We start from the raw sequence: 24373 nt of genomic DNA on the forward strand, positions 1-24373 counted from the left end.
GTGGTAGATGGACACACCTGTCGGAATATTCTTCTGCAAGCATTCCTGCAACCTGCAAGGCTCTAGCACAGAATAATGAACAATTGTTATTTATTCTGTGGCTTCAGATACAGTCGATTTCCACGTTTTTCGATTTTTATGCAGAGCAAAACAATCATATTATTATTAAACAATTATAGAAATTAGAGAAATGTTGATATATTTAAAAAATATGGATTTGAATTTGAAAATTTGAATAAAAAATTCAAATATCTATGACAGCTATCCATGACTGTTACCATCCAATGTTGCCACTTTTTTGTATTATTTAAAATGAAATTACCAATTTCTATTTCAACAAGATATTATTATTATGGAAGGAAAATGTTCGTATGAAAATTAAAAATTAGGTTAATTCTTACGAAAATGCAAATTGAGAAAAGTCCATTGCAAACTTATATAAATGATTAGATTGTGTTATTTTTAACTACCTCTACCACAGAATGTGTATCCTGTCCATCGAGCAAAAAGACAAAAGAGGGAATGTAAAGGTAGTGGGGGCAAAAATATTGTTAGACAGGAAGTGCCATCTTGAGAGGCCAAATTAAACAAGAAAAGAGAGTCTTTCCTTGTTTAAGAAATCAAATTTAGTTGGGTTATGTTATTATTTATACCAACTGTCACATGAAATATTATTTATATTGAAGTTTTTTAACAATTGTTTCACATTTTAGACTGTTATCGTTAATATTTAATTAAAATTTTCTCGTCTAAGACATATTCTGAAAACTATTTTATAGCTACTGTTAATAAGGGTCGGAAAATTTAAATTTGGCGCATTCGCATTTCCGGATATGTCCGCCATCAGAGGCCACTTTTTTGGTCGCCTTTTCATAACGATTAGATTCCCTCTTTTGTCTTTTTGCTCGATGATCCTGTCTCTACTTTTAAAACTTAGCTGTTGTGTTGTAAACCTGGCAACGTTGGGGAGACGTCGGTTTCATCTTACTTATGGTCGGTTTAACGACTTTTTTATGTATGTGTGAATGCATTTGTATTTATTATTATTTGTTTTGTATAAATATCTTGTATCTATACGGTTTGTTGACAAATATTATCCACATTCGACATTTCTCCCACAAATTAAGTAAATTAAACGACTAAATCTCGTTTGTGATTGCTGGTAATGTTATCTACGTTAATTGTGTGTGAGTCGTTTTGAAGTTCTAAGATCAGGTAAGGTATATGGTATATGCAAGTATATGTTTTTGTCATTTATTTACATTTAAGGTATACATTTGTAGATAATAACTTTACTGAAAATTGGTTTCAAATATATGCATGTACATGCTCTTAGCTAAAACATGTGTTTCAGAAGCCGGGGAAATGTATTATTGTTCCAAAATAAAATATACTTACTACCAAGTTGCTGGAAGTGGTTTTAATTCTAGCAAAGTGAGTGTTTAGAACAGAAACAATTAAGTTTGAGCAAATTTCATGAATTGGCTCTTTGTATGTGAACTAAAATTGAGCAAATGGTCTTAAGTGCCACATTTGTAAGTGCATTATAAAAATGTTCACCAAAAATCGTGAACCTAATTTTGAGATTTTAAGGGTCAATATTAAATTATTATTGAATTAAATTTTGTAAGGGTAAATAATAAATTTCTCAGGCTACATCCTTAGTGAATAATATATTTTACTTATGTAAATCTCGTTCAAATAATAGAATAGTCAGATAAATTTGTGGATAAAAAAGATAAGGTAGTTTAAACAAAAATAATAACATTAAAATTTAAAACAAAATTAAGTATATGAAATATGCAGAAAATTCTAAGTGGTTTATCTACGTTTTGTTAAGTTGTAGTTAATTAATCTTGAGGTATTTTTGTAGTAGACTAACATAGTAGACAAAAAATATTATTGTAAGCCCTCTTACACACTTAATAAATCAATGCTTTACAGAGAATACATTTTCTTCAGTTCTAAAAAGGGCTACTATAACACTCATACTTAAAAAAGGGGAAATTGATGTTAATGAGAACTGTAGGCATAAAGCATTGCTCCCAGTAGACTTTAGAATAGTAGAAAAGGCCATGGCTTTGTGAATCACAAGTGTTTTTTGAAAGTAACAATTATTTCTCAGGTTCACAGTTCAGTTTCAGGAAGGAAAGGAGCACAACTCTTGGCATTCTTGACCTAGTGTCCCGCATCTTGGAATCCTTTCATATGATGCAATTCAGCACTGTTGTGAATTAAGTTAAGCGTTTGATGTATGGACCATGGGGTATTCCTGAAAGAAACTACAGAGGTACACTACAGAATGTTGTCAGGGGAGAGTATTGATAATATTGGTGTTCCTTAGGGCTCTGTCCTCAGACCCATATTATTTCTACTATATATTAATGATCTTACAAGCATTGAGTCAAACACTACAGACACACTCTTCGCCAATGACACCACAGTCTCCTCCTACTGGAGTCTAAAGAGGTATCAAACTGCATCAGGGTAGTAATGTTTAAAATACTTATTTGATCAGTAGTTAGTCTTCCTAGGTCTAAAACCTCCCTGGTATTCTCCAATCACTTTGTTAACATGTTGTATTAATCTTTTCCTAATAATTTTTGCAAATATTTTATAGACTACTTCTAATAGTGCTAAACCTCTATAGTTTTCACACTCAGTTTGGTCTCCTTTTTTATAGAAAAAACAAATAAGAGCACTATTTCATTGTTTCAGCATTTCTTCCTTTTCCCAAATTACTAATGTCAAGTGAAATATTCTTTCCTTCAATATTTCGCTATCTTCCTTAAAAATCTCAGCTGGGATACCACTTTTTCCTGTACTTTTGTTATTTTTTAGGTCTCTTATTATTTCTTTCTTCGGAGAAATATTTTCCTATCTGATGGATAGTTATTTGGAGGAGAGACATTTATTCATAGAATAAAATGTACCTGTCTTTTCACATCAAATTATGTTGCGGCTACTTTATCTGTAAGATAAACGTAAAATTTATTTCAAAATAGCAATGTTTAATTAATTGTCAAAGAAATCACGCTAATGTTTATGTACCTACCAACAATTTTTATTTTTATTATTCTTTATTATCCTGCTTTTATAATTTTATTACATTTTAGCACCCTTTTTGCTTATATAAATACTTATTACAGGTCCAAACATCTGGTTGGTGATCCAAATTCATAGGTAATCAAGTATTGGGGAGAAGAAATAGAAGAAAAAGAAGAAATGGCAGGAAGATTACCCACAAACGAGGTAAGTGACTAATATATTTAAAAATATATCGTTTTATGTGCTATAATAATTTTGAGTAATATAATTGAATTTTAATCGTTCTTTATTTATTCTCACATATGTTACTCTCTTCTTCCACTCACGCCATTTCCATATTCCAATATTCCAGTTCCTCTTTTGTATAATTTCAATAATTGTAATTGTATAAGTTTTCCAGTATACTTGGAAGAATTGAAGGGGTTAGAATACAAAGGGTACAAGTACCTTTGTCTTATAAAATGAGATACATATACTCCTGAAAACTAGATACAATTATTTATTGGAAAACATAGGATCCAAGTGCATTTTGTAACTCCTAACGCACCTTTTGGGTACTAGAAAAAGTATGTGAATATAATTGTAGATATCGTTAGAATACAACGGATGTAAGTGTACTTGTACCCTTTGTATTCTTACTTAATCAGCCTTGGGTGACTTTAATATACCTTACTTTTAGTACAATACTTTGAATTATTGTTTTTGTGTTCATTTGTTAATTAGTTAAAGCTAAACTAAAACGTTTTAACTAATAGATAAATATTACTACTGACGAATAATAACAATGGAGATCGACGAAGGTAAGTTTTTTGATAATTTTAAACAATAGTATTACACTCTTCACATTTATTTTTCCTAAATTTTGTGAGGTTATTTATTTTTGTTTCCAGATCCTTACAAAACCGATGAAGATGACTCGTACCACCCTTCTGGGAGCAGTACTGATAGTGAAACAGGTTATAGGAATGAAGCCAACTCTATAACAAATGAGGCACTGTCATCCGTAAGTGGCCTATCTTCTAAAAAAAACTAGAAAACGGCAAAGGCACGAATCCCCATGGAAAATTAAAAAACGTCAAAATCTACGAACCCACGGGAAAGAGTATGTGTGCCGTAAAATGAAATTACACGAGGCCAAATCTTTAGTCGCGTATCCACATCAATGTCGTTATAAATGTACAAAAAATATATCTCAAAATGAAAGACAGCAATTATTTAATGCGTTTTATGAACTGCCATCGTACGACCACCAGACATCATTCTTGTCGTGTATAAAAAAAGTAGGTGTTGCAAAAAGAAAAATGAACAGAAACATAAGCAAGGGTTTTAGTACACAAATTTTTTTGTTGCAAAAACGAGTGTACAAGCCATATTTTTTAAAAACGTTTGACATTTCAAACAAAAGATTTACATTTGTATGCAAAAAAAACCAGTGACCTTGGAATAGTTGAACCAGATAAAAGAGGTAAAGGACCGAGCAATAGAAAGATCAGTGGAAACGACACAAAATTGATTACTGATCACATCAACAAATTTCCGAGATACAGAAGTCACTATTCTAGGAAAGACAATGCCGCTTCAAGGTATTTGTCTTCAGAGTTAAACGTACAGTGTATGTATAATCTATACAAAGAGATCTGCCTTGAAGATTATAGGACCCCAGTCAAGTTATCTTATTACAGATATGTGTTCAATAATCATTTCAATTTACGATTTCATAGACCACATTCTGATACCTGTTCCAGATGTGATAAGTACCAAAATATTATTAAACACTCAACAGATCAAAGAAATGTCGCTGAAACTAAGGTTCAACTATCTGTCCACCAACGTAAAGCTGAGCTAGCCTGTGAAACAAAAAAAAATAGATATAGATACCTACATATCTTCAGCAGATACCTTAGTTGTATGTTTTGATCTGCAACAAACTTTACCCACTCCCCTGATCACAACATCTAAGGTATTTTATTTGAGGCAGTTGTGGACATATAATTTTTGTGTTTACGATTTGTTGCACAACAAGGCTCATATGTTTACGTGGTCTGAAAATATTGCTTCGAGAGGGTCACAGGCAATAGGATCGTGTCTTCTGCAGTTCATCAAGTCGCTACCACCAACCGTATATTGCCTACAGTGATTCCTGTGGAGGGCAAAATAAAAATAAATACATAAGCAAATTGTTCATGTTTCTTGTACAAGCTACTCACTTAGAGGAAATCCACCATAAATTTTTAGAACCTGGACACACGTATATGGAATGTGATCGTGCATTTGCTCTTATTGAACAAGCCAAAAGAAAAAATCCACAAGTATTTATCCCACAACATTGGACTTCCGTTATAAAATCATCTGCAAGAAGTTTTGTTGTGCATGAAATGACTCAACAAATGTTTTTTACATTTCAAAAATTAAATACTCTAATAAACGATCCAAAACTAGATGTGGAAAAAAGCCTCAATATTTTAGAGAGATAAACCACTTTAAATACTCTAAAGATGCTGCAATATTTTCATTTCAATTTAAACATACTCTTCAAGAGGACTTTCCGTTTTCTAAATGGGTATCCGTTTTACCAAGAGGTCGACTTTCCCTCAAATTAGAGAATATATTGTCCACAAATACCGACGATATAACGATTACCACAGCAAAGTGGAAGGATCTCCAAACATTACTAGACTATATACCACCTGTCTATCATCAGTTTTACAAGGATCTACCTCATAAGGAACAAAAAAAGAAAGAGACAAAAGCAAGAGAGTCTACAACTCGAAAGTCCAATAATATGACAGCTTCAACTTCCAGGGTAGCGCATGAATCAGATTCTGACAACGATATGGATGATAGTGCCATAATTGACTCTGATTATGAGAATGTATAGTAAAATATGTGTTATTATGTGAATAAATTTATAATAGCCTATAGATATTTTGTTTCTACCTGTTACTAATGCTGAAATAATGCTGGAATACAACGGGTACAAGTAACTTTTTTGCATTTTTTATGGAAAAAAAGCTTTAAATTTTTAAACTACTAATGCTAGAATCTATCATTTGTCTTACATTTACCTTCTTTATCGAAATTGTAAAGTTTTTTTAACTGCAGATTTTACTGTAGCAAATTAAGTTTAAAGCCAGTTTACTCAATATATTGGAATTAGTACTTATACCCTTTGTATTCTAACCCCTTCAATTGCTAGAAGAAAGATATTTAGGTGATTTTTCAAATACCACAGAAAATAACTTTTTATATAACAAAACAAACTCTTTTCCTAGCGTTTGTTTTGTGTTTTTTTTAAGTAAACTAAGAGTCAACGGCGAAACATATTTTAACCCATTTATAAATTTTGTCTGGAGAAATAAAAAGTGTTGCACTCAGCGGAGTGTGCTTGAGAGGTAAAATATAAACCGCTTACAAAGATCCTAAACACATTAATCAAATTAGCCCAATGATTATTAGGAATTCCGATTATAATTTAATTATGTTTGATAAAAAGTTTAGAAATGATTGGAAAATCCTACGATTGACTTAAAAAATTTGATCTTTCTGCTCTTAGTTTGGGTGAAATTATTATACCAACCGATTTTATTCTTAAACTCTTTGTATATTGTTAATTTTCCATATCCCATTGCTGCAGATGACATTTCATCAATATTATAACGATATTAGAAAGATTCTTATAACACTCGTTTCGTTACTTGATAAATGGTCCATCTTTAATTTTTTGATTATCCTATAATAACAAGTTGATTAAATATTTAACAAAATCACTTATTAACTATCACAAAAATTACACTATTATGTCAAATCTCTTTATTCGCTTAAAATTGACTGGAAAAACTATTCTGATTATAGTAAACGAACCCTAGCAAATTAATGTAATTCCTTGATATGTTTACTGATATCATCGTTCGTTATTCTAAAAACAGCAGGAAGAAGTTTTAATATATTTATTCAGAATCATTTATCTCGGTCGACAAAACAGTAAATCTGAAATATTGCAAGCACAGGTACTAGGTACTAAAATATGAATACCAAATTAGTACTTATTATAGTACCTATTAGTACTTATGAAATATACAAGAATACGTCCGACAAAGCTGCAAGAAAAAGGATGTACCAAATATTTCAAAAAAACCAATAAGTTATTATGATATAGTTAGGCAATCCGGACTACAACGTGGACATCGTTGGTTGCCTAAGCTGTAGAGAATTATAATTATGTATTATCATACAGATTGAACGAATTTAAAACGGAACATACGAAATCAATGTATTTCCGCTCAACTCCGCTCTAGGGGGTTGGCCAACAAAAGGTTGTCAAATAATTATATTATAAAAATCCAATACTTCAGCGGGCTGCTGGATTCTGAATTCATTCAAGAACAAGTCAAAACTCCACCCAAATAGGTTGCCTAGAATCACTGTGAAAACTAGACTACACAAGCAGTTATTATGCTGTCAAACCACTTATCGCTTCCTTATAGTCCAAGAGATAGAGCCGAAATTTTGAACTGATCAGTAATATGACATTTCTCTATTGGAATATATTCATTGTAACTGGGTTAAGACTTTGCCTTACAGGCGGACGCCCCTCGTGGTACAGGGGGGTGGCTATACAGGGATGAAGTTGTAATTTTTTTCAGAAAAATTAACGATCGATAATATGGCTGAAAATTTGCCCAGAGTAAGATCTTGGTATAACCAGACGAAATCCCAAAGGGCGGACGCGAGACTGGATACATAAGGGGTGGCGGACAGGGGTGAAATTGCAATTTTTTGGGGAAAAATTAACGATAAGTAATATGTCCGCCATTTTCATGCTCATTATTTAGCCCTTAAAAACTCTAAATCCAAAAGGGCGGACAGCTGGGTTGGTACAGAGAGCCATAAAACGGGGTCAAATGTACCACTTGCCTGCGCATTTTAGGTCTCGGTAACAATTTTCAAACTGATTTTATTATATTTTTATACCGATTGATTTGAAAATTTGTATGATCACTTCTGTTACTATTCTGAGAAGCGTCAAGTAGAGTTTTCCTCAAAATTTTCTAAAATCTCAATCCAGATCCTCAAAAGTAAAAATCTAATTTATAGAATCCTTTCGATTTCCTGTAAGTTATACCATGATTTTTTTCCAAAAATTTTCAAACGATTTTTACGATAAGAAAAAAAAATTAGAAAAACTTTTCTAAAACATTTGATAAAACTCTACGTCGTCGTCTGAATCTTTTATAGAATATTTTGTAGTTTTAAAATGATATTACGATAATGTTTTGTTTTCAAACTAAAGTCATATTTACTTTACAAATTACATTTTTTTCTTAAATATAAATATTTTACGAATTAATTTTTAATTGAATAAATGTTTGATATTTGATATTTTATTAAATTAAAGTAATTTTATAATGTTAACTATTAAATATTTTTGGTATAACAAATAGTAATTTTACTTATTTTTTATTACAATAAAAAGGTTTTTAAATTTATATTGCATAAATAATGGTTGTTCAGATATAAGAAAAATTTGATTTATTATTACATTAATAATCAAATACAAAATATATTTTTTCTATTTATCAATAGGTAAAATTCAATTTGTAGAATTTCTTTAACATTTTACAAATAATTATTAATAAAAATCAATTTAATAGTGGAATTATCAATTTTTTAAGTTTTGAAATTTACTTTGTACTTAGATATTTTCAATATTTTTTTTAACTTTCAAATTGATTGATTTTTTTTTCATTTGTTAATTATAATTTTACAAATTCTGTTTGGACATTAATTTTGCATCATTATTATTTTAAAATATTAAAATAATAATGATGCGCGTTCCATTTAGATCAGTAATTCTAGACGCATGCGCTAAATGTAATAAGTATCAAGATGCTTTTATCCAACTTGGTGAAACTGACTTCGATTGTAATGAAGTTTTTGAAACCTTAGAAACTTTCATATGTCACTTATATGGAACAGGACTGACGAGAACAATTCCAAAAAGAAAAGTAAACGATGTCAGATTTTCACTATTTAACCGGCAGTATAAGTTGCATGATATGAACGAGCCTTTTTAAAAAAAAATCTAAAAAATTTCGATGCTTCAAGCTTACCACCATGTAAAGATGAATTACACCAACAGCTACTGCGAGCCCATTATATTTCAAATATTTGGACAAATGCTCATAAAAAAGTACAAACAGAATTGATTGTTGAAGAACATGGTTAGGAGTTTGAAGATGAAACATATAAATTCAAATGGTTTAGTGGACCTCAGATGCCAGAATCAATTCGAGAAGTAGTGATTGAAAATGAAGCAGATAATGAATGTGATATTATTGAGAGTGAAAGTGACGAAGATGATGACATCAGTGAGAGTGAGAAAAATGACGAAATTTTTAAAGTTTTTCTAAATTTTTTTTCTTATCGGAAAAATCGTTTGAAAATTTTTGGAAAAATTCATGGTATAACTGACAGAAAATCGAAAGGATTCTACAAATTAGATTTTACCTCAAAAAATTACAAAAATTTTCATTTACGGAAATTTTTTTGGAAAATTTTGAGGAAAACTCTACTTGACGCTTTTCAGAATTGTAACAGAAGTAAGCATACAAATTTTCAAGTCAATCGGTATAAAAATATCATAATAAAATCAGTTTGAAAATTGTTACCGAGACCTAAAATGCGCAGGCAAGTGGTACATTTGACCCCGTTTTATGGCTCTCTGTACCAACCCAGCTGTCCGCTCTTTTGGATTTAGAGTTTTTAGGGGCTAAATAATAAGCCATGAAAATGGCGGACATATTACTTATCGTTAATTTTTCCCCAAAAAATTGCAATTTCATTCCTGTCCGCCACCCCTTATGGGACACTCTCGCGTCCGCCCTTTGGGATTTCGTCTAGTTATACCAAGATCTTACTCTGGGCAAATTTTCAGCCATATTATCGATCGTTAATTTTTCCGAAAAAAATTACAACTTCATCCCTGTATAGCCACCCCCTGTACCACGAGGGGCGTCCGCCTGTAAGACAAAGTCTTAACCCAGTTACAATGAATATATTCCAATAGAGAAATGTCATATTACTGATCAGTTCAAAATTTCGGCTCTATCTCTCCGACTATTAGGCAAGCTCCTCTTTCCTTTAAAGGAGACAGATAGTTGAACGATATTTTATACAATGTCTATCACCGGGTATGGATTTATTTTTGTCCAAGTTTTATATTGGTCCACTATTTCAAATGCAGTTCAAACAGACATATATTAAATTGTATGTTCCGTTTTAAATTCGTTCAATCTGTATATTAACACGTGTGTATTTAATGTGTCTTAAAATATAGTAAAAAAGAAGAATTTATTAAAAACAAATCCTTTCCTTAGTCCTCAGAGTCCTTCTATTAGCGTTCCTAATCAAGGCTTTTAATGACAAGTCACCAAACAGGCAGAAACACTTTTTCACGTTTGGGTAGGCAAGTTATCACAAAGACTTTTCTTTTAGTGAACATTTTAGTGTATACAGCGTTATCTTTATCTAAAAAGTTGAAATTTCGACAAAACCTGATATGATTAAACGCACACACAGTCTATTTATATTTTAAATCAATGGATCGTATCTCAAGATCATTTTTTTTGTAAAAATCCCAGCTGATGTTCAATCTCGTCGTAATAGACAGCACTTATTGAAAACAAATTCTTCCCTTCGTGCTCAGAATCAAAGATCTGCAATGACAAGTCGCCAAGAAGACTCAAGAATTTTTACACGTTTGGGTGCGCCAGAGATAAACCACGAAGGATTACTCTTAGTCAAAATAATAACAAAATTGTACACAATTGTAATTTTTTTTTAATGTAATTTTTACTATATAAGATGGAACATATTAGGATATGGATGTTGTTATGCAATCATAGACTAAGTGACACAAGACTTGTTTTGAGATACAGGCAGTTTTGCAAAAGGCTTTGGGAAAAATATTTAGAGTTAACTAACATTTAATGTTTGATGGTTTTACTGTAAGAAGGGGGTTATATTTTCATAAGATAAAGAGTTTAGAAGGAGATCTGTTTTGTAAAATACGAAAATGGTGCTTGGTCTACTTTTACTTTTTTCAAAATTATATATATATATATATATATATATATATATATATATATATATATACCCGGTATTTAGGCGGCACACGCCCTTCCGGTAGGGATCTATGGAGGAGTATTACCGAGCCGCAAGCCCTTATCTCTTGCCGTACTGCTCCACCATAGGCCGATCAGATACCAGTATATTCTAGACTAAGCCGCAGATTCATTTTTAGAATTTTAAACTGCTGCGTTAGCCTTTTTGTTTTCTGTCACCGAGCTGGGGATCGAACTGACATCTCTCGCAGTGAAGCGAAGGAGAAGCCAGCCGCCCAGCCCGCTTGGCTATCCGATCGACCTTTTTTCAAAATTAAGAAGCTAAAAGACTATGAGCCAAATGGTCACTTGGTCTACAATTGAAAAATTAATATAAAGGGAATCTCAATGGGAATGGTCAAAGGGACTAAAGGCTCTAAAGGGAATGGCCAATAATATAAAATCTTAATGTTTGTAGTAAAATGTTTATTGTTTGCTATTGTCAGAGGTACAAAAGACTTATTTACAATGGCCTATTGTATCAATTAAAACAAGTTACTTTTTACGGCTCATCACTTCAAAATCTAAATTGCAGCCAAAACCTTCAACATCACATCCTCTGAGCTTGTGAGATTTTTATAAAATTGCAGTCTTTTCGTATTAAGGAAGGAGAACATAGACTTAGGGTCTGTTGCGTAACAACAATACTTAATATTTTTAGTCTATTTTTGTATCATATTATTTAGTTTATTTTTGTATCATACTGTATATTAGTTTAGATATATAAAATTTCTTTGTACTAACTAATAATCTGTAAAGCGCCGTTATCTTGCATTTAAATAACTTTCTACACAAGTTTCTAAAACCTTCATAGAATCGTAACAATGAAAGGATTAGTATTTTCCAAATTACCCTCTGACGCATTCCAAAATTCCGCAAGTTGAGAGAAATACCTTTATCAGGTAGTTTTTATCAATGATTTGAAAGTTAAAGGTATTTGAAAAATAAACATATCTTTTAATACGTCGAGGGGTCAGGGGGGAGATTTCGGAATGTTTGTGATTGAGGGGAGAGAGTGGACATCAGTATCAGTTCAAATTCCAGCACTGAAGGAGCGTCAGGCTCTACTCGCCCCAGCGGCATATTAGTGTTTTAAACCAGTCGGTATATTAATAAGTTCGTGTCAATATTGTATCACCGACAAGTGTGTATCATATGCAAGTTATCGGCGTTTAAAATACATTGTATTTGTTTAAATATATTTGTTCAAACGTTCTTTTCGAATCTTCATTTTTCCCAGTTTTCTGGGTGGTCCTTCAAAGAAATATATATAAAGTGAACCTATTTCCCTAAGGAAAAACCTTGTTCCCCAAGGGAAAAAACCAGCGACCTATTTCTGGTGCGTGAAACAAAGCCATCAGGACAAAGGTGTAAGGACAAACACCTACATCTTCGCTCATGTTCCTTCGAACCGGACTTCTTCACATTTCAACTTCGAATCAGAGATCTTCGCATGTCTCATCTTAAAGTTAGACATCAACGCAGCATCTGCAGCATCTTCCAGTAGGACGCCTCCAGATTCCTTCATCCTGGTAGCTGATTTAACGCCTAGCATCACACTCAACAAACTGTAAGTTTTTTAATTTTAGTATCATTTGTGAAGTGCATACTATAAACGCTTTTTGAACATTTATTGAACATTTTCGTTATTTCGTTATTATTTTTATAATTATTATATCCTTTTACTTATATTTTCGATTTTTAGTGTAAATTCTCATATTTTCGCTATATCTCTGTGTTTATTACTATTCTTCTGTTTTTTCAATTTAAAGATCAAATTCTTTCACATATTTCTCGCTCACTAAATCTTAATCTAATTCAATCAGCTAATCATGGATAAAACGGTTGATGATATTGTTAAAGTAAAAGATGATCTTGTTAAGGCAAGAGGTCGAAGTAAAGCTTCGATAACTAGATTGGAGAACTGGTTTAAAGAAAATGAAAAAAGTAATATTTCAAAAAATGAATTAATTTTTAGAAAAGAATATCTATCAAAAGTTTTTGACAAATATCTCGAGGTTCAAAATGAATTAGAGACAATAGATGATGAATTTTCTGTTGACATGGCAGACGTAGAAGACAGATTTTTAACGTTAGGATCAGCTCTAAAGAATAAAATTAATACAATTTCAGTAAATTCTGTTGTGAGCACCTCAGCTCAACAAAATCATTCAAATAACCATCATATCCGCCTACCGGAAATAAAAATTCCACATTTCGATGGAAATATAGCAAATTGGCCTAGTTTTATCGAGATGTTTACCAAACTTATCGTAGATGATTTAAATCTTTCAGATATTGAAAAACTAATTTATTTAAAATCAATTCTCAAGAACGAGCCTCTACAACTAATTGAAAATTTGGAAGTTGTAGGCTCAAATTTTTCCGTTGCGCTCGATACACTTAAGAATAGATTTGAAAACAAATGTTTAATAATTAACACTTATTTAAAATAACTTTTGAACGTTCCTTCATTAACAAAAAATACTGCTCAAAACTTGCGAGAATTCTTAACTCACATAAAAAAGAATTTAAGTGCGCTAAATAATTTAAATATCTCCGACAATCTTGCAGATTTAATTTTAATTCATATATTCACACAAAAATTAGATTTTAATATGAAACGATCCTTTGAATCCGAAAGAGATTTCAACGAACTTCCTACAATAGATGAGTTTTTGAATTTTATTGAAAAGAAATGTAAGATATTGGAAAATTTGATCTTTGAAGAGAAAACAGTTTATAAATCAAAACCGTCTCTTCATATTTCTATAAATAATAGAGATACATCTTTTAAATGTTTCGTATGCAATTCTAACTCACATAAAGTATACTCTTGCCAACAATTTTTAAATTTGTCCGCTCAAGAGCGTATGCAAAAAGTAAAAAACAAAGGTTTTTGTCTCAATTGCTTTGCTAGTGGTCATATGTCTAATTCTTGTTCCTCATCTTCGAATTGCAAAACCTGCAATAAAAGACATCACTCTTTGCTTCACATTTCGCACCCGTCGGAAAATATTTCACGGCAAAGTTCGTATAGATCGAATTCTGAAAGTCAACCCGCCCAAAATCAATTTGTTCGGAATTCACGTCATCAACGTCCAAATCAGCATTCGTCTCAATTCACTTCGGAGGATATTCATGCAAATTCGCAGAACAACTCTGTTCCAAATGCAATTCCGCAAGGTTTACCAGATACGCAAAATCTTCCAGGGCCGAGCAATATTTCGTCCCACTCTGTATATTCGAACAATCTGCAAATCTTACTCGCAACTGCTTTGGTAACTGTTTACGATGTTGAAAACAATCCCATCTCTGTTTGTTGTTTAACAGACTCCGGTAGCCAAGTTTCGTTCATAATAGACAGGTTAGCCAAAAGAATTTGTTATTCACCCTATACCAGAAATCTTCAAATATCAGGTATAGCTCAAACTTCTTCTGTTTCAAACAAGATGGTAGACCTTAAAATATATTCAAACACATATCCTGGTAAAAACTTTAATCTGTCCTGTGCTGTCCTCGAAAGCATTACGTGCCAGCATCCACAAGTCGCGCTGGATTTAAATTTATTAAAAATACCAAAAAATATAAAACTTGCAGACCCACATTTCTGTACCCCGTCGGACGTAGACATGCTTTTAGGAGCTGATATTTATTTTGACCTAGTTACTTACGGCTTAATAAAATTAGGCCCCAACCTTCCTATTCTTCAAAACACTCATTTGGGTTATATTGTAGGTGGAAATATCCCATACTCTCGTTATACAATGTTAGGATCAAACGCGACTCCTTCAAAGAATAATGCTCACTCACATTATTCAAATATTTCGTTACACGTACAAACTGCTGATCTTGCTTCTCTTTTAAAGAATTTTTGGGAAATAGAAGAGACTAAACCGCTCACTTCTATTCATGCAAAAACATTAACTCCCTCAGAACAGCGAGCTGAGGACATATTCAAATCTTCACTAACAATTCTTCCTAGTGGCAGATTTCAAGTAGACCTACCTCTGAAGACTCCTAATGAATATCAAAAATTAAGTGAATCATTTCATTTGGCAAAAAGACGTTTTTTCAATCTTGAAAAAAGGCTTAACAAATCAGACGAGTTACGGCATCTGTACACAGAATTCATATCAGAATATGTTTCTTTAGGGCATTGTAAATACGTTCCCCTTTCTAAGCTTAATGAATCGTCCGAACATAAGTTTTTTCTCCCACATCATTGTGTTTTCAAGCATGATAGCTTAACTACTCGACTCAGGGTTGTATTTGATGGATCAATGAAATCAACTTCAAATGTGTCTCTCAACAATATTATGCTCAAAGGTTATACTGTACAACCTGATTTGTTTGAAATTCTAATTCGCTTTAGACTTTACAAATATACTCTTATCGCCGACATCGAAAAGATGTTTAGGCAAATAAGAATTAACCCAAAACAGACATTTCTACTAAACATTATGTGGCGCAATTCCCCGCAAGAAGAATTAAAATGTCTAGAACTTCAGACCGTGACCTACGGCACAAACTCAGCTAGTTTTTTAAGTACTAGGTGTCTTAAAGAGTTGGCAGTTCGAAATAAAGAAAAATACCTATTAGCTGCTGATGCTCTAGAAAATTCTTGTTATGTAGATGATATTTTACATGGTGCAAATGATATCGAGACTTTGTACAAGACTTATAAGCAACTTTCTACGAGTCTAAATTCCGCTGGGATACCACTCCATAAATGGAGTTCTAATTCTTCCGAGTTTCTCGACTCTATTTCCTCTGAATCTCAAAAATCTAATTATGTAATAAAACCCGACAATTCGTCAAATAAAGTTCTTGGAATATGTTGGAATTCTCAGTCTGACATGTTCTCTATCTCTCTTCCTGACATTTCTAGTGAACCAAAATACACAAAAAGAGAAGTTCTATCAATTATCTCTTCTATTTTTGATCTTCTTGGTCTAATAAATCCGATTACTGTATCTGCCAAGTTGTTAATGCAAAAAATTTGGATATGTAACTTAAATTGGGATGACAAACTCACAGGAGAAATTTCATCAGAATGGTTGAATTTTCTAGCTCACATTCCTGATCTTGCAAAACTCACAATCTCTAGACCTCTGCTCAATCCGCTCAATATTTCTCGAATTGAAATCCATGGTTTCTGCGATGCAAGTATGAAGGCATATGGCGCTTGTATTTATTTACTGGTTTTACATGAAAATGGAATCGTTTCATGCAACTTAATTACTTCAAAGAGTCGTGTAGCTCCGCTAAAAACCATTTCCCTACCCAGACTTGAATTATTAGGGGCTGTTTTGTTTTCTACCCTGATTTCAAATATCTTTCTTATTATTTCACCAAAGGTTTCTTCCATAGCTTCGGTTAGGCTCTGGACAGACTCCCAAATTGTACTTGCATGGATAAATTCTCACCCTTCTCGTTGGTCAATCTTTGTAGCAAACCGTATAACTCAAATACAGGAGTTAACGCGAACTTATTTATGGAATCACGTAAGTTCTAAAGATAACCCAGCAGATATTCTGTCTCGCGGTACCACACCGGCCCTGCTGGTAGACAATACATTATGGTGGCATGGGCCCCATTTTCTAATGAACCCAACCACTAAATTTAATGAATTTGTTCCAAATATTGATATAACAGATATCCCTGAAATAAAAGCCACTTTACACGCTGTAAATAATTCGAAACCTACTCTATATACAACTTTTTGTAAATTCTCATCTTTCAGTCGGTTACAAAGAGTAATTGCATATTGCAATAGGTATATTTACAATCTTAAAAATAAAGAAAACAAAAGAAATGGTGTACTTTCGGCTTCCGAATTAATAGAAGCCGAGCAGAGAATAGTTAAAATCATTCAACTAACATTCTTTCAATCAGAATTTAAAGACTTAAAGCATCAAAAAACAATAAAAAATAAGGCTATCTTAAAATTGAATCCATTTATAGACGCATCTGATTTAATAAGAGTTGGTGGACGACTTCGCAATGCAAATGTTTCGTATAATCAAAAATTTCCACTTCTTCTTCCTACAAAATTCCAGGTAGTTAGATCGTTACTTGAAAGAGAACACATTCGCCTATTGCACACAGGCCCTCAAAATACATTGTCAAATATTAGACTCACTTATTGGCCTCTTGATGGACTGAGAGAAATCAAGAGGATCATCTACAAATGTAAGAACTGTTACAGATTTAACGCAAGACCAGCTCATCAAATAATGGCCGATCTACCCAAAGAACGGTTTCAGGTCTGTCGACCATTCACAAATGTCGGCATCGACTACGGGGGCCCATTTCAAATACAATCTTCAAAACTGCGACGTGCTCCCATTTGTAAGGCTTATATAGCAGTATTCGTATGCCTCGTCACTAAGGCAGTCCATATAGAGCTAGTGTCCAGTCTTAGCACCGAAGCATTCCTACTAACGTTAAAAAGATTCATTTCACGCAGAGGTATTCCTAAAACCATTTATTCGGATAATGCGTCCAACTTTCTTGGAGCTCGTAATCAGTTAAAAGAGCTTTATGACTTTTTTATGGGAACGGATGTTCTACCTACCATAAAAGAATTCGCAGCCTCAACATTAATTGAGTGGAAGTCCATTGCACCTCGATCTCCACATCAGGGTGGAATTTGGGAAGCAGCTATAAAGAGCTGCAAGTATCATTTAGTAAGGATGATGGGCAATAATATTTTTACATTTGAGGAATTAACCACTATTTTGGCTCAAATAGAAGCTGTTTTAAATTCACGACCCCTCTGTCCATTGTCAGACAGTCCAAATGATTTTTCTTTTCTAACCCCCGCTCATTTTCTCATTGGAAGCAGCATGACTTCCTATCCAGAAAAAGATATCTCGACAAAATCCGAAAATAGTTTATCACTGTGGCAGAAATGCAGCAAAATTCAGCAGCATTTCTGGAAATGTTGGTCTAGGGATTATTTAAATCGCCTCCAAAATAAGCCCAAATGGTTTCTGCCCCAAGAAAACATTAAAGTCGATGATCTTGTACTCCTAATCGATGATAACGCTCCTCTAAAATGGCCACTGGCAAGAGTAATCGAAACACTGCCAGGTAAAGACGGCAGGGTTAGAACTGTAAAACTAAGAACTAAAGACGGAACATTTATAAGATCTGTTGTTAAAGTATGTCCTTTACCCCATACTCATTTAGATGTAGGTCACATCAACGGGGGGACTATGTTGCGTAACAACAATACTTAATATTTTTAGTCTATTTTTGTATCATATTATTTAGTTTATTTTTGTATCATACTGTATATTAGTTTAGATATATAAAATTTCTTTGTACTAACTAATAATCTGTAAAGCGCCGTTATCTTGCATTTAAATAACTTTCTACACAAGTTTCTAAAACCTTCATAGAATCGTAACAATGGAAGGATTAGTATTTTCCAAATTACCCTCTGACGCATTCCAAAATTCCGCAAGTTGAGACAAATACCCTTATCAGGTAGTTTTTATCAATTATTTGAAAGTTAAAGGTATTTGAAAAATAAACATATCTTTTAATACGTCGAGGGGTCAGGGGGGAGATTTCGGAATGTTTGTGATTGAGGGGAGAGGGTGGACATCAGTATCAGTTCAAATTCCAGCACTGAAGGAGCGTCAGGCTCTACTCGCCCCAGCGGCATATTAGTGTTTTAAACCAGTCGGTATATTAATAAGTTCGTGTCAATATTGTATCACCGACAAGTGTGTATCATATGCAAGTTATCGGCGTTTAAAATACATTGTATTTGTTTAAATATATTTGTTCAAACGTTCTTTTCGAATCTTCATTTTTCCCAGTTTTCTGGGTGGTCCTTCAAAGAAATATATATAAAGTGAACCTATTTCCCTAAGGAAAAACCTTGTTCCCCAAGGGAAAAAACCAGCGACCTATTACTGGTGCGTGAAACAAAGCCATCAGGACAAAGGTGTAAGGACAAACACCTACATCTTCGCTCACAAAGATCTGCAATGACAAGTCGCCAAGAAGACCCAAGAATTTTTACACGTTTGGGTGCGCCAGAGATAAACCACGAAGGATTACTCTTAGTCAAAATAATAACAAAATTGTACACTATTGTAATTTTTTTTAATGTAATTTTTACTATATAAGATGGAACATATTAAGATATGGATGTTGTTATGCAATCATAGACTAAGTGACACAAGACTTGTTTTGAGATACAGGCAGTTTTGCAAAAGGCTTTGGGAAAAATATTTAGAGTTAACTAACATTTAATGTTTGATGGTTTTACTGTAAGAAGGGGGTTATATTTTCATAAGATAAAGAGTTTAGAAGGAGATCTGTTTTGTAAAATACGAAAATGGTGCTTGGTCTACTTTTACTTTTTTCAAAATTAAGAAGCTAATAGACTATGAGCCAAATGGTCACTTGGTCTACAATTGAAAAATTAATATAAAGGTAATCTCAATGGGAATGGTTAAAGGGACTAAAGGCTCTAAAGGGAATGGCCAATAATATAAAATCTTAATGTTTGTAGTAAAATGTTTATTGTTTGCTATTGTCAGAGGTACAAAAGACTTATTTACAATTACCTATTGTATCAATTATATAATAAATAAGTTACTTTTTACGGCTCATCACTTCAAAATCTAAATTGCAGCCAAAACCTTCAATATCACATCCTCTGAGCTTGTGAGATTTTTATAAAATTGCAGTCTTTTCGTATTAAGGAAGGAGAACATAGACTTAGGGTCTTCCAACTTATTCTTGCTTATAGGCTTTCCTAAAGGCCACAATGGTTTAAGTTCGGTTGTGAAAAAAGCGTATTATCATTGCTTTGCCGTCCCTTTTTCTTACAAATTTATTTCCTTAAGTTCTTCTTGGTTCAGGCTGGTTTTTACAAAGATTGACATCGGATAAGATTTCCTTATTTTAATGACTCTAAATGTTAACCAATTTACTTTTCCACCCATAGTTTCCCTTTTCTATTTGTAATAGATTTCTCCAGATTTTGTGTACTTACAAAATATTCAAGTGGCATTGGATTTACAATCAATGGATTCTTTCTCCTGCACTTTGCTATTATTGCTTCATAGTCAGATGGTAAGTATATTCTTTGTTGCAACTTCAGTGCTTTTTCAACATCGGAAAAATCTGAATCGTTCTTAAGGAATGAATGTCCAGGTATCAAAAAATGCTGACTAACTATTTGTAGAGCAGGATGCGATTCAAGAACTGTTTTTAAAATCAAAATAATTTTAATATTTCGATTCTGTCACCCACAAGAATCTGACCACAAGTTTAATTATTTATTTTATGGAGTAACATGATTTAAAATGTATTGCCTTAAGCAAGAGCATACCTCCTTAGCACCTCTGCCAGCCGTTTCTTCAATCCATGTGTAACAAAATCCAATATCCTGTGAACTGTGGATTCCGAAATTATAAAAGCAAAGTTGCCGCTTATAATAAACTATATTTGTTGGGATACGGGGCAGGGGCAGTGTTTTCTCTAAATCACTGCACGTATCCTTTTTTAGAGCCTTTCTTTTTAGGTTGAATTCATTTAGGTAAATAGCTTTGTACTTTGCATATGAAACTGGATGTTCACATTACTTTGAGTAAAGTTTATGCGTAACTTTAACTGTGGTATCTGGATGTAAATATTCTTATTCAGTTGTTGATCGAGAATAATGGGAAACGTATCTTGGAAACTTTAAGATGTGTTGAATTACCTCTTGAATTTTAGTTACATAACAACAACATCCATATGATATTGTTAGGTGCAACTTGAACTACTAACGTGGGTACGGTTGGTTGTCTAAGATGTAGAGATAATTATAATAATTATTGACATGTCTTATGCCATGGTATTATATTAACACGTGCGTATTTAATGTATCTTGAAATAAATAGTTATTTAACCAACAATTGTATTAATAAGGGCGATTAACAATTGAGATATATTAACGGGCGAGCGAAGCGAGTGCGTTAATGTTCGAGATTGTTAATCGCCATTTTAATTCACGAGTTCGTTACAAAACTTTTCCGTCGACCGTACTTTTCAGAAATAAAAATATCTTAGTTTAAATTTTTATTTACTTAACGATAAATAATGACATACAATGACAGACAGTACTTACAGCAACTACTTCATTTTAAATAATTTTTTAGTGGGAATATAAATAGGTATGTTTGGTTGCCTACACCACAAGTAACTGCCAACCACAGAGCGTTAAATGTGGTTAAATTAATTATTGCCTATAATGAAATCGTTCATTAATAGAAAATCATTTATTAATAGGGGTCATTAATCAATGATTTTGAGGGTGTTAAAATTAATCATAAATGGACGGTCGACGAAAAAGATAATAAAAAGCCTGTTGTAGAGTTTAATAATATAAATTTGTATATGTATTAATAAAGAAACACAAATACAATTTGACATACTGTTGAGAATTGTTTATCCTAGCTTTTAAAGATATATTTTATTCTTACATTTTGTATATTTCTATTAGTGTTTAGTTTTATGGAATTTTACAAATGTGATATTTTATTATTTTGACCCAGTTTGTTCTTTAGGGATTATAGTTTTCCTCTAATAACAATAATGTTATTTTTAGTTCATAATTGAAACCCTTAGTTTTACGTTTGTACGATCTCGGACACTTTTCGGCATTTTTAAAATCATTCTGTAAAAATTGTGTTCAATATTATCGAAAATTTCGCCTATAAAACGTTCAATAAGTGTTAATCATTGCTATTTTCTTTTGCTTACACCTTTTAAGTGGTTTTTAATTCGTTTTCGTGATCCTGAAGTTCTCTTACTATCGGAATCGTGGTCAATTAGAACGCAGTTTAACACAAATTGTGGTAACAACTGCTCAGTAAGTCAGTAACAACAACAGCTGATTAATTAAAAAGTTCCTGTTCTGAAACTTTTTGAAAATGTGGACCATTTTATTGTGTACAGCGTCATCTTTATCTGAAAAGTTGAAATTTCGACAAAACCTGCTTTTTGTATAGTTCCAATTACTTTGCCTCAAAGAAGATAGAAGCGTCTATATTCTTTGTTTGCCTGATAAAACCATAGACATATTAACGTGCTACACATATATTAATATATTATGTATTATATGTTAATATATGTCTATGAATGAAACGCACAGTCTATTTATCTTTTAATTCTATAGGTCCTATGCCAAGATCATTTCTTGTAGAAACCGAAGATGGTGTTCATTATTGTCGTAAAAGACAGCATTTATTTAAATCAAATCGCTCCCATAGATATTTATATTAACATATCTTTAATATTAATGTTAATATATATGATCCTTTTCTTAGTCCTTCTATTAATCTTTTTGTTAGTAATCACAATCAAGGCTCTTTAATTACAACTCGCCAAGAAGACACAAGAACTTTTACATGTTTGGTTAAGCAAGTGATTAAAACACGAAGGTTTTCTTTTAGTGAAAATGACAATTAAATAATAATAAAATTGTCCACACAATTTTTACTACGAAATGAATATGTTATGATGTTGGTAGGCAACCTTAACTACTAATGTGCGCATCGTTGGTTGCCTGAGGTGTAGAGATAATTATTATAATGGTATTATCAAAGAATATAGACGCATATGCGTCCATATTCTCTGGTATTATTAACACGTGCGTATTTAATGTATTTTAAAATAAAAGATATCAAAAACTCTGTTGTAGCGGTTCATAATATTAGAAATATTATTAGCTATGTTTAGTTTTACGTTTGTACGATCTCTGATATTCTTCGGAATTTTTAAAATCATTAGTGTATACAAATATAGATGCATGCGTCTATATTCGTTGGTTCCTGTTTTAAAACTTTTTGAAAATATGGATCATTTTAACAGCGAACATAGCATATATTTATTTTATTGTGTATAGCGCCATCTTTGTTTCAAAAGTTAAAATTTTGTACAAAAAACTGCTTTTAGTATAGTTCCCAACATATCGACGCCATATTTCCAAAAGTAGTTAACTAGAAGATTATCATTTTCGAGAAAATGTAAAATTTGGTTGGGCACCGATTTTTTTTATGCTACCTTCATGTTGAGTTTTTAAAATTTGGGTTTTAGTTACTAGTGTACTAGTGCTAAAGATAGCAGTGCTAAAGATTCAGCCATCTATATCTAAATACAATGTATAATCAAGAATATTAATTTAAATCCTAAACTGTATGATAAATAATACACTGTAAACAAATTAAATTTATAATAAAATGTCCAAACGGCGTTGCTTCTGAGCCAAATGGTTTAATACCTCTTCTTCATCTATTTGAATATCCTGATGGATAAACATCAAAGCTAAACCATTTAGTCTCTCTTCGCTAGTACAATTTCTTAAATACGTCTTTAGTATTTTTAGCGACGAAAATGACCTTTCACACGTGCAGGTTGTTACAGGTAAGGTCGCCATTATTAGGAGTAAATTATAAACTAGAGGGAATAAGTTCTTGTTGCATATATCAAGAGCTTCAAGAGCATTTTTTGGTGTCGGTTTAAGACGAAAATCTTTTAGAAATTGTTTCCGAAGTATGATTTCTCCTTTTATGTTTGTTTCATCAAGTCCATAAAAATCTACTAGACTTTGAAATGATTTGGCTATCGTCTCATCATACTGTACACTTAGTAAGTCCTGAAATGGTTTTAAAATCTCTTTGTGTGCAACAAACCTATCATTTATGGATTGTATAATTTCATCAAAAAAGGGGATAAAAACTGATCTTCTATAATATTCTTCTGGTGTGGAGGCTGGTACATTATTTCTCTTTGTTTGATAAATTACTGTCCTTGGAAGAGACATATTAACACCAAATTCATCGCAAAGAGCTGATACTTGCCCAAAAATATTGGTAAAAGTTTCATCTGCATTTTGTCTTAACTGTTCTAGTGATTCTTTCGTTTTGTCTGCAGATTCAACAGCTAAACGGAGGTCTAGATTTTCTGTTTGAAGGTACTTACTAAGCGGTAAAGTCACATTTGCAAATTGCAGCTGACAGCAACTGAGCGTCAGTGGCAGTTTTGTTATCACTCCAGTTTGTAATAACATCCAGTGCTTTAATAATGACAGGAAGTAAGGAAATAAATGCATGAACTGAGTCATGTCTTTGAATCCATCTTGTTGCACA

At 32.5% G+C, this 24373-nt stretch overlaps 2 protein-coding genes across 2 annotated transcripts; one reads left to right on the plus strand and one right to left on the minus strand.

The window, feature by feature from the left end:
• Positions 1 to 13828: 13828 nt before the first annotated feature.
• On the plus strand, positions 13829 to 18457 carry LOC140451668 (uncharacterized). Its single transcript, XM_072545511.1, has one exon. It carries the CDS (start codon positions 13829 to 13831, stop codon positions 18455 to 18457), a length of 4629 nt encoding a protein of 1542 aa, XP_072401612.1.
• A 4997-nt stretch (positions 18458 to 23454) lies between these two features.
• Positions 23455 to 24348, minus strand: LOC140451669 (52 kDa repressor of the inhibitor of the protein kinase-like). The gene has a single exon (XM_072545512.1). The coding sequence runs from the start codon at positions 24346 to 24348 to the stop codon at positions 23455 to 23457; it is 894 nt and encodes a 297-aa protein (XP_072401613.1).
• Positions 24349 to 24373: the final 25 nt, after the last annotated feature.

The sequence above is a fragment of the Diabrotica undecimpunctata genome, chromosome 10, assembly GCF_040954645.1.
Source record: "Diabrotica undecimpunctata isolate CICGRU chromosome 10, icDiaUnde3, whole genome shotgun sequence".
NCBI classification, from domain to species: domain Eukaryota; kingdom Metazoa; phylum Arthropoda; class Insecta; order Coleoptera; family Chrysomelidae; genus Diabrotica; species Diabrotica undecimpunctata.